Source organism: Octopus bimaculoides, chromosome 1 (genome assembly GCF_001194135.2).
Source record: "Octopus bimaculoides isolate UCB-OBI-ISO-001 chromosome 1, ASM119413v2, whole genome shotgun sequence".
NCBI classification, from domain to species: domain Eukaryota; kingdom Metazoa; phylum Mollusca; class Cephalopoda; order Octopoda; family Octopodidae; genus Octopus; species Octopus bimaculoides.
Genome location: NC_068981.1, coordinates 145,965,207 through 145,977,956, shown reverse-complemented (window position 1 = coordinate 145,977,956; position 12,750 = coordinate 145,965,207). Strand labels below are relative to the sequence as shown.

The window sequence follows — 12,750 nt, the reverse complement described above, 5'->3', positions numbered from 1 at the left end:
CACATCCAACGGAGCATACTGGCTTCATTCCTTGCGAGCTTACGTATGTCCTCAGCAGTTACAGCCCATGTTTCACTGCCATGTAGCATGGCTGTTCGTACGCATGCGTCATACAGTCTGCCTTTTACTCTGAGTGAGAGTCCCTTTGTCGCCAGCAGGGGTAAGAGCTCTCTAAACTTTGCCCAGGCTATTCTTATTCTAGCAGCTACACTTTCAGCGCACCCACCCCCACTACTAACTTGGTCGCCCAGATAGCGGAAGCTATCGACTACCTCTAGTTTTTCACCCTGGAATGAGATAGAAGTTGTTTCCTGTTTATTTACAGTCTTTATTGCACCTGAACATCTGCCACAAACAAAAACTAACTTCCTAGTTAACCTGCCTTTGAATTATGTTTTAATCAATTTGATTTCTGAATATTATTAAATGTCTTATTCCTGAAGATACATTATTTCAAGCTGAATCGGAACCAGAAACCTTTATTACTAAATGAAGGATATTAGAGTTCCTATCCACCAGGATACTAGTAAGTATAGTAAATGAGAGTGCTGTTACCTTTAGTTTAGAAATAAATGCTCCCATCTTGAACCCAATCCATTTCTGTGCACAGAGTGCACTAGGTAGTTGTGAAAACAACTTTAGCAAGCCATAAATAGAAGACAATCTTACAATGTTAAGTGGCATGCACCAGATTTTAACTTCTTCATTAAGCAGCTCAGAGTGGCAGAATCCCTCACTGAATAGCAAAGGGCAGCAGGGCCCACTCAAACGTGTGTTGCATGTGTCAGAGGATTCTGCAGGAGTTGTACTTTATGTGAAAGTCTTACGTGAAGAGGAAAGAAAGCAGCTCTCATCTAGGAAAACCCAAGAAAATCATATGATCCAACCGAACAAGTTTCAGCATTCAGAGAAACTCATCATCCTCTGGTTCCTCAAGACAAGAGCTTCAATCAGGATCAGAAAATGAAAAGGAGAGCAAGTGGCTCTGTACAGATTTCTAGAAGATACCCATAGTGATGTGTGTCAAGTTGCCACCATCTCTGATTGTTCTGGGGTTGTGAACAGTGAGGATCATGTCATACTGCCTCACTTCATCCTTCTGGGCCTCGGGGGTCAACACCACTGTCTACACTGAGGTTCTGGACATGGTGGTGAAGTGCTGCACCAAGGGTTGGTAGAAAGAAGGCCAGTTATCTTCCAAACAAGATTCTGCTCCCTCCCACACAGCCCTTTTGATCCAAGAATGGCCAGCTGAGAAGTTTCACAATCATGTAATCTTTTCCTCCAACATGTGGCCTCCTAACTCATCTCACTCCAAACAGCTATGTGAAAACAAAATGAAGCAGTGTAAGATTGAAGAGATAAGACCATTAACGGATCCAATCATTCGTATCACCTAAATAAACTAAAATTTACCTGCTTCATTAATGAAGGACTTAAAATTATTTTCTCTTCAGATGTTATAATTTTTGTTCTGGTTGTTTAGCCCAGGAACTAAAGAAATCAAGCAAAATTATAAGTACACAGTTCTGACTATTTTTCCTGTAAAACTGAGATTACATTCTCTCACTTTTAAGATTATATCGTGTGATTTAACAAAGATTTGACTGCTATTTCTACTGTAGAACAATCCTGTAAATGTATTCTTGTTGACTTTACCATTTCCTTGGCTTGAGAAAAAAACTAACATGAGGAGATAACCACTGAACTGTCTATGTTATATTAACTCTATAGCATTCAGATTACTGTCAAATATAATGCTCATTTCTTCTTCACATTCATCATCATCATCGTTTAACGTCCGCTTTCCATGCTAGTATGGGTTGGACGATTTGTCTGAGGACTGGTGAACCAGATGGCTACACCAGGCTGTTTTGAATTAATCATGTATTATCTTATATGTTTGGGATTTTGATGATGTGGTTGTATATCTTTAGAATGACATTGTAGGGTAGGTATAAGAAGCTGGATCTTGACAGCTTGAACATAAAACAGGTAGAATATTTGGGTTGGATATGGCCAGTTTAAATACAAAAGGGTAAATATTGATCAGGAAAGAAGTAGGATGAGGTGAGATAAAAAAAAAAAAATTCTCAAGAGCTTACTGTTTTGTGTAAGTGGAAAGTAAATGCCAGACTTCAAATAAAAAATATTTTGTGGTCCGCAACGGCCAGCGCCACAGAACAAGCTGCTTCCGCTCCATTTTGAGATGTTCTAATCGACGCTGCTTCCGACCGTTGCTGCTAATCCTGCCGCCACTGCTACGCTGATTCTGGGTAGATGACGAAGGAGCTTCAAGCTGAGCGTTATTCGCCGAGTTCCTGTTTTTGTTTCTACTTTTGCTACGCATTACTTTGTTGCTTTCCATGGCATTGGACAAAGAACTGAAAGAGATATATATATATACACAATTAATTAAAGAATGTTTACAAGGCTGATTAACAGTATTTTAAGTAGCATGTAAATATTCAGTCTTGACTGCCAAACACAAACACACACACACACACACACACACTCCTTCCTTGATTATGCTATCAGGTTGACAAACATTTGATGTTGACTTCCTTGACAAACAGTATGTGCTTGTCATGGAATTTTTTGTAGTCAAAAGTAGTTAAAGATTTGGAATAAAGGTTCTGACGACCTAGAGAACTGAAACTCAGAGAAAATATGGTACAAAAATAAAGGCTATGAACTTAGACAAGCTATCACAAATTATTACAGACAAATATACTATATATTTATACAAACATAGAAGCAGTTCACGCATTTCAAGTTATCAGTTTAAGAGTTTACATCTTCACAAGAATGTTAAGATTTGATAAAAATTAAATATTCCTCTTTTATAATTTTTTAAATATTTGTAACCCAATGTATGCTACCCAAAAACAATGTTTGAGCAGATGAATATTGTTTGTCAACTGAGTTAAAGACCATATTATGTTGGCAAGAATCAGCAGCCTCCAGCTTCCCTGGGCATCGTTATACTTGCTTCAATTCAACATGCCATTTAAAAGATGACATCTCAGCTAGATATGGACACATTTGCCACACACCTGCATAGGCATTTAGTATATAAAAAGCCAGAACAAATACAGTAAAACATTGTATCCAACCTTCTAAGAATTCTATCAATTTACTATTTTGGACAGGTTTAAAAAAAAATTTTTTTTTATCAACTCGGAGGGATAAAAGACAAAGTTGACTTCACAACAGAAAGAAAACATTGACAAAGCATATTGGGCTGTTTTCCTGTGCTGGTTGAAAATACCTATCTCTTTACAAAACCCTTTTTGATATCAAACCATCCAAGACCACCCATGGATCTCTGGTACAAACTTCTTATTTTAAAATGATCTAAATTAAAACCTTCCATAAAAATTTCATATTGATTTATGTTCCAAACTCCAGTTTAATGATGATAAAGTTATTTTACTAAATTCTTCCTTATTACCAAAATTAATTAAAACAAAAGCAATGTATTTTAACAGGAATTTGGTAACAAAAGGGTGAATAAAAAATAACTAGGAACCAATTAACTGGTAATATTGACAACACATACACAATCATGCAAAATCACTCCACACGTGCTTTTGCAATTACTATTGCCTTTACTATTCCAACTTCTGATATTACCAATATAATTTTTATTTTTTTATTTTTATTTTTTTTACTTTATATCACCATTACTGTCAATATCAATAACACTTGAAAACTTCAAGCTAAACCATGTCTGCTTTGAAGTTCACATATTATTTGGCTATTTAGTAAAAATATATGTGATGAAGAAAAAATTACATCAACCAATACCACTATCATCATTTAACGTCTATTTTCCATGCTGCTATGGGTTAGACAGTTTCACTAAGTGATAAGAACAAAATTGTGGCTTTGTGCCAAAGTAAACATTCATAAATTTCAGTTTCACCCTCTTATTCAATCTATCCCCAACCTCCAATCCCAGTTCTGTATTTGTCTTTGTATGGTTTTCAACACTTTGGAACCTTGTCGCCAATACAGAAAATCATCATATTTGAGTTCAAATCCTGCTATGGTCAACCTTGCCTTTCACCTCTTGGGAGTCAACAATATAAGGTACCTGTCAAATACTGGAGTCAATGGTATCAACACCTCTCCCCACATACATTGCTCAAAATTATCGAGCTTGTGTCTAAATTAGAAACAACCATTATTATTGCCTTCTTGTACTCCTTCAACTTTATCCCATCTGTCTACAACTTTCATAAAAGTTTTATCTTCTACATAATATCTTATATGATCTAATTTTCAAGCTAAATATCTTTATTTCTACAAGCATCATTTTGCAACTTGAATTCTATATGCTCTAACCTAATGGATCACAGTCCTTATAAAGTTTCCTACTACTTTTCTGAGATCTTGGTAGAGATATTGAACTTAATTCACTGTAAATAACTCTTTTACTTGTTTCAGTCATTTGACTGCGGCCATGCTGGAGCACCGCCTTTAGTCGAGCAAATCGACCCCATGACTTATTCTTTGTAAGCCTAGTACTTATTCTATCGGTCTCTTTTGCCGAACCGCTAAGTGATGGGGACATAAACACACCAGCATCGGTTGTCAAGCAATGCTAGGGGGACAAACACAGACACACATATATATATGTATATACGACGGGCTTCTTTCAGTTTCTGTCTACCAAATTTACTCACAAGGCTTTGGTCGGCCCGAGGCTATAGTTGAAGCACTTGCCCAAGATGCCACGCAGTGGGACTGAACCAAGAACCATGTGGTTGGTAAGCAAGCTACTTATCACACAGCCACTCCTCCGCCTATATGAAACATTTCTTAGTTATCATCAACATCATCCTTTTAACATCCATTTGTCCATGCTCATATGGATCAGATACAATCCAGGAAAGAAAATTTTGTATGGTTGAACACCCTTCCTGTTACCAGCCCTTATTTCTTTCCAAGCAAGGTAATATTTCCACATACTTTCATAAAAAAATTGGAAATAAATGACACTGCTTGTATGACAGTGACACATGTTTACAACTATCACATGACGTTGAGATGAGGACACACACACACACACACACATTTGATTAGGCATCTTTTGGTTTCCTTCAACTAAACCCACCAACATAGCTTTGGTCATCCTGGGGCTAAGGTAGAAGACACACAAAATGCCAAGTGATGGGCCTGAACTTCAAAACATGTGATTGAGAAGCAAGTTTCTCAACCAGTACCTATTTCAAATAGGAGACATGAGCTGATGAAAACTTTCATTATTTAGCCACAGGTCAGCTCTGAAAGAGCCAACTTATTATCAAGGGTAGTCCAACTGTGATCATTGTTTTAGCATTTCTAAGATGACATTATCTAATACATCTTTCCTATTTTTAAGACAGAAAGCTTGATATTCAAGAGATTTGACTGATATTTCTAGCAAGACGAGCAACTAGTGTTTGTTCCATTTTTTAAGACTATGAGACTCAGCTGTTGGTTCAAACCAGCAACATGTTATAGCTGAGTCCCATCAATCCACATTAATCACACCGATAATAAAAAAGCAATTCAACTGTGATTATTATGGGTTGAATTTTTTTCTTTTTTATATATCTGTATGTATCCAAAATCTCCTTATCCAACATATTCCCATTTTAAGATGGTTGAACATGATATGACAGAAACCAGGCTGCTATTTCTAGCAGGTAGAGCATTCATGTAAAGGTTCCCTTCTTGACTGAAGCTAGCTATATAACATGATCTATAGCTAGCTTACCTTCAGTCTGTAGGCTGACACCTTACCAATTCATAGTCTGCTGTGACTGTCAACATAATTACTTTTCCAATTATTGACTAATTTATAAAGAAAACCCAACATATACTCTAGATTTATGTCCTAAACTATTTTATCCTAAAAACGAAACAAAAAATACCCACAGTTAAAAATGAATTTAAAATGGGACAGGAGGGGGATATCTTTTTGTTACATAATGTGAACTCAACACTTCAAGTCCTTTACCTTAAAAAGCCACAGGAAACAATGTACTTTCAGTAAGGAGAAAAAAAAAACTAAAATTAGGTTACTTAGATAAATTTAACATATGGAATTCATAACATTTTGTGTGAGACTATCAAAAACTAAAAGCCAAAGGTCAGATGAAATCAGAACAGTGTCATACACATAATTTTGCCTTAACTTTACGGGTTGTCTCATTGACTTTAACACTTTCAAGTTCACAGCTGCTGTCATTGTACATGTGTGTAATTCTAACTGAATAAATCACTACTGCTGAAAGTGTGAAATATATAGCAAATGGTGGGTGTATATTTATGTACACATATATATATATATATATATATATATATATATATATATACACACATACATATTAGCATCATTGTCATCATTTTAATGCCTACTTTGCCATGCTTGTTGTTGAGGCGGATTTTCTATGGCCAGATACATTTCTTGTCACCAACCCTCACTTGTTACCAAGCAAGATAATATTTCCTCATAACCCAAGATATCATCACAGAATATTGGAAATTAATGACATTGCTTGTATGATAATGAGAATCATTTACAACTATCATGCGGTGACAAGACAAGCAGACAAACATAGACTAACACTATATATTTATACAAATATATACACATACACACGAGAGAGAGGAAGAGACGGGGAGAGAGGGGGACGGAGGGAAGGAGTTAGAGAGAATGAGAGAGAGGACTGCTTTTTCACTTTCCATATACTAAATCTACTCAAAAGGTTTAGATCAGACCAGTTTAGAAGACACTTACAAGGTAACAGGTAGTGAGACTGAACCTGGAACCAAGTGATTGGGAAGTTGAAAAACAAACTTTTTAACCACACAGCCTTATCTTCACCTACACCATGCCCACATCTAAAAAATATATAGTGTATGATGAATAAAGTACATTAAGTGCATTCTATATAAAGTACTTTCCTTATCTTTGGTGCCTGTAACCCTTTACAGGGCTTCCAAGACTAGTAGGAGGAAAAACTTTATCCTCAAACCAAGGACCTGGCCTGACTGCAACAGTGTGGGATTCACTAAAGGCACCCAAAGGTACCAAGTGGTGATGGTGGGATTTAATTTCAGGACACTCTATAGATGTGAATCCTGGCCAGTGAGAGCTGAAGATCTCCAAAAACTCAAAGTCTTCAAACCACTGCCGCCTACATTGAATTCTGTGTGTTCGCCCATGGGACTTCATTTTGAACTCCAAAATACAACAACACAACTACATCAGCTCTCTGCAACAAGCTCTACTAACAAGACATCTAAGGTGGCTTAATCATACTCTCTGTCAGCCTCAGGGGAATTCATTCACAAGGTGGCCAAACTGGCTTCCCTCTTATGGTGGCTTACACAAACTGGAGGACAACTGAAAATGTGGCTGGCAATGGTAAAGGTGAACATGGAAGCACAATCGAGCCTCTGCATCTATGGTCTTTGGGAGTGGGTGTCCATTACAGCCTCAACTGTGATTGATAGTTGGATGTGGTCAGCATTTGAGAAAGATGTGATGAATTCATTGGTTGCAGCCAGCTCAAATCACCTCAGGTGACTGCTACCACAAGTACAAGTAACAAATACCACAAGACATCTTGTCTAGTTTTCTTACAGCTCCACAAATCTGCTGACTAGATTGTTACTTTTCTTTTAATAATCCTAAAAGTCTGAAAAGCAAATTTGAATTCAAGAGCTTGGTATTTGAAACAAATACCATGAGGCATTGTATCCAGCACATTAAAGACTGTGAAGTCAACAACTAAATAAAGTATATGGGGGGGGGGTGCATGCATGTGTGTGTGTTGTATCTCAGAAAGGCCATTATGCCAATAATAATAAATACATTTCATGTGAAAGGATCCATCAAGAAAAAGGCTCTAACCAAATACAAAAGTACACACACAAATATATGTGTGTGTGTGTAAGGTGTATAAAGTTTGTGGTATATAAAGTCTACAAAATGTAGACCATATAAAGAATACGAAGTGTATTATATATATATATATATATATATATAATGTAAAGTGTATAAAGTATAAAATACTATTTTAAAATAACTGGAAGAACATTTACACCATAGTAGTTGCAAAATATTTTGTTTAACTGTTAATGAATAATAACCCAATTCATTGCCATTGTTGAACATGCTGTTAGTCAGACAGCTTGAAAATGATGCTAAAAAGTCACTGATTTTAGTCACTGTTCATCATCAAACACAATAAGTATCAAACTTATTACTCATGATGAGTGCATAAAAATAATGACGCTAAAGAACTAATAGTGTCCTGTATATATGTCATCATCATCATTTAGTGCCCATCTTCCATGCTGGCACAAGTTAGATGGTTTGACTGGAACTGATAACTGGAGAGCTGTACCAGGCTCCAGTCTGCTTGGTTTGGTTTCTACAGTTGGATGTTCTTCCTAACACCAACCACTTCTTAAAGTATATCAGGTATTTTTTACATGTCACTGGGACACGTGTTTTTTACATGTCAATGGTACAGTTGCCTTTTGCGTATCACCAGCACAGGCCACAACTATTTCACTTAGCTTGACACGTCTTGCTAAGCACAGCAAATTGCCAAAAGTCTAGGTCAGTTGTCATCGTCAATGTGAGACTCAACATCCAAAGGTCATATTTCACTACCTCATTCCATGTCTTCCTGGATCTACCTCTCCCACAGGCTCCCTCCACAGTTAGAGATTGGCACCTTTTTATGCATCACATGGCCATAAAAATTAAAGTTACATAATAGTTACATAGTAAAACCAACTCAAAGCATAAGATAATGGGAAAGGAAATTGAATATTTTTTGAAGAGATATTAAAATACAAAATAATTTTTAAAAATTAATAGTCTGTAAATTGCTTAGCAGATAATTAAAATCTTACAAAACAATAAAACAAATCTAACCCTGGAAGATAGTAATGCATTGAATGACGTATTAAAAACAAAAGATTTAAGTAACTGAAATCTGCCTTTTTATTAGAGAAAGAAAACAGAAACTTAATGGATATTCTTACTGACTCTCAAAGGGGAAATAACTGGAAGAAATTTAATATGGGCATCTTTCATACTGGGACTGGTAACAGAATTCTTGAACTTACATAGATTGTAATATCTGACCACAATTTTGGGGATATGGTCTCTTATGGTCTCCTTAAAGAAACCCATGAAAATTCTAATAAGTTTAAAAACAATAATAACAATACACTTTTCTTTTTAATGTTAGTTGAAACTATGTTCTTTCTTCCACCTTGTTTGTGTGTGCACCAATTCAACTGACCTTGTTTTTCATTGATCCCAACACACTTGCCAACATGTCTCTCCTCTCCTTAGTACTCCTTATATGTACAATTCAAACGACCTAGTCTTGCTGCTAAATTTAGTCAAACGATATTTCCTTCCAATTTATTCCTCCACCCTTTTACTTCCTCACTTCAATTTTTGCATCCAGAGTAATAATGCCACTAAAATGATGCAGAACTCCACTACTTTCCTCAAATTTTGTTTTACTATTTGGTGTGATGTTCTTGTCTATCACCACCACAGCTAGATTTAACGACTAACGCATAACATGTAGTACATTACCTTTATTCATTCTGTAATACATTTTTCTACAAATGTTTTATGTACTGTATTATGTACTAAAATAGGTTACAGCATTATTAGACCATGTAAGCAAAGTATAGCCTTCTCAGGTTGGTTTGATAAATTGGCCATGGGAAATAGCCTAAGTGGGGTACTGGCATGAAATTAGATAATTCAAGTAGATGGGGATGAGTTGAATGATACATACAGAAAATTCTAAATGATTTGAAATTTCTTTCTTAGTTCAACAAGAAAAAAAAGCAAGGTGAACAATATTTAGCTGATAAGGTCTAATAACACAGAAATACATCTATTAGCTGTCACTGTGTCTGCTAACAAAGATCAGCTATTTCTAAGTGATATTATCTCCTATTGTCTTCCAAAGTCATTAGCAAGTGCCACAATGTTTTTCTTTTCTTTATTCAATGATAAGGCAAATTTCAATTCATTTAGAATTTTTTTCTTTTTCGCAAAGATTTACATACATCGCCACTTAGTTGAAGTATTTAAATTTATGCATTTGGCTCATTTGAATTATTTCCCTTCGCTCACTTTGTTATATAAATCTAATTTTTTAAAGACATTATTTGAAGACTAATCAAAATGTAAGTATTGATTATCAAAACCCAAAAAATTAAAAAATCCATTTCTAAGAAAATTCAACATTGTAGCACATTCATTTAGGTCAGTGCTTTATAACACTGCTACCTATAGCACTTTTAGGAACAGGAAAATCTTTGTAATTCCTCAAACCACCAGCACCACCACCCACCCACACATAGTCTATTATTCTGTGGGAGGAAGAGAAAAGAACTGGATAACACCCAGGAGCTAACTAACCGAGCTACTTTGAAAATCATGCTTTTATAATGTTACCAGTTTGTTCAATCAACTCCAGTTCCACCCCTCTCAGCTCTCAGTCAATTAGCTTTCTTTACAATGCTACCATTACTCACTCAGGGAAGCAAAAGAATTAGGTAAAGTTTTGTTAAAACACATTGTCAATGCAGAGCTTAGGGAAATTCTGATATTATTTTCATGTCATTAAGTTCGTTGATTTATTTTGTGCCATTACTGCAGTTTCTATAGCAATAAGTAAATGAGATAAAATTCTTCTTAGATGGAAAACAACACCTGTCTATTGCAAGTAACAGCTCTTCAGTTAAGTGAAAAAGGAGTTAAATATTAAATATTCTGCAGAACAAAACAAAAAAGAAAAGAAAAACTCATAGTTTATCAGCTCTTTATCTATCTAATACCTTATATACTTTTAGCCCATAAATATATAAGAAATCATATTATGAGACCACAAATTTGTGGGGAGGTATCTAGTTCAATCACACCAATTGAAGTACTTTATTGGCACTTTGTTTTATCAACTGACTGGAAGGGGGATGAGAAATTTTGGCATAGACATTTTGGTGCCATCTATTTGGCATTAATGATTTGACACAGATTTATTTGAATTCTGATGTTTGATCTCTCTCTCTCTCTCTCTCTCTCTCTCTCTCTCTCTCTCTCTCTCTGCCTGCCAGCGAGCAAGCGAGAGCATCTAAGTTGAGTCAAATTCAGAATATACAGAAACATAAATTAAATGCTTCAAGACATTATACCTTGCCATTCTATCTATTCTAACAAGACATGGCTCTTACATGAGGAAACATTGATATTATCTTAGAAAATTATCACTGATAAAAAAAATATACATACAGTAAGCGAATAAACCACTCTATGGCTATCTCCCTCAGTCGACCAACAAAATAATGAGAAGACAGTTGCAGGTTTCTAGGCACTGTCTGTGACAACCAGAGTTACTCTCTAGTTAAGTCCCCACTTGTAACTAACTCACTGGAGGACGGATCACAGGTGTCCTTCCAAAATTATGCTCAAGACCTTAACAGAAAACAGCAGAGTTTAGAAAATTGATGATGGGAAGGTACATGTATTGTGACCATCATCAAGCTCAAAATACAGGTTGCAGCTGGTAAAATTGGCACTCTGTCAATTAGGACAACAAGGGTTCTAGCTGATCTGATCAACAGAACACCTGCTCGTGAAATTAACGTGCAAGTGGTTGAGCACTACACAGACACACGTACCCTTGACATAGTTCTCAGGGAGATTCAGCATGACGCAGAATGTGACAAGGCTGGCCCTTTGAATTACAGGTACTACTCATTTTTGCCAGCTGAGTGGGCTGGAGCAACATGAAATAAAGAGTCTTGCCCAAAGACACAAGGCACTGTTGAGAATCGAACTCATGACCTTATGATCTTGAGCCAAATACCCTCACCACCAAGCCATGCGCAATCAGCTGGTACTTAGTTTGACCTCAGTTTGCACCTTTGTTTCTCTTTTATTGTTTCAAAACGGTCCTTATAATGTTTGACAAGCTCATGAAGAAAATATTCATAGTAAATCATCATCATCGTCGTTTAACGTCCACTTTCCATGCTAGAATGGGTTGGACGATTTGACTGAGGACTGGTGAAACCAGATGGCTACACCAGGCTCCAATCTGATTTGGCAGAGTTTCTACAGCTGGATGCCCTTCCTAACGCCAACCACTCCGAGTGTAGTTATACAAACATCTTGGTATAGCAGCTATGTAAGGGGATAATTGAGGCCTTACAATAAATTAGTCCTTCATTATCAAACTTTGATGAGGTCAGAATAAGACTAAAACATGTACAGAGTGTTATCCTGAATCTACCCAAAAACTGAAAATTACATTAATACCAATTTCCATATCACATAATTATTTCTAGTTAAATTTTTTTTTTTTTTTTCATGATCCATGAATTTAAAACATTAACAGCCTAACAGCAATGTAGTTATGTATTTCTAGAAAAGATTGTGTTAACATAAACCAAGAAAATTTAATAAAACTTATGCCTCGAGTAAAGAGAAAAAAAATCAATAATCAATTTGAGTCTAGAAAAATGTAGAAGAGCCAACCTTATAATTCAAATTAAATGAAAATAGAATAAAAGTTTGCAGGTGAGGAAGGGTCTGATATTTAGCAGTGTGGTAACAGCTCTGAATATGCTTCAGGCTTATTAAGCCTCCTCAGCAAAGCATAGTTTTACCAGTATTAGCAGCCTTAAAATGGCTATATATATATA

At 35.9% G+C, this 12,750-nt stretch overlaps 1 protein-coding gene across 4 annotated transcripts in view; it reads right to left on the bottom strand.

Annotated features, from left to right (window-relative positions):
- LOC106884322 (vacuole membrane protein 1) overlaps positions 1-12,750 on the bottom strand; it is an 89,404-nt gene that overhangs the window by 17,516 nt on the left and 59,138 nt on the right. For all 4 annotated transcript variants that reach the window (XM_014935647.2, XM_014935648.2, XM_014935649.2 and 1 more), the window contains exon 2: positions 2,106-2,384. In XM_014935647.2, coding sequence (XP_014791133.1) covers positions 2,106-2,384 — 279 coding nt within the window. The remainder of the gene's footprint in view (positions 1-2,105; positions 2,385-12,750) is intronic.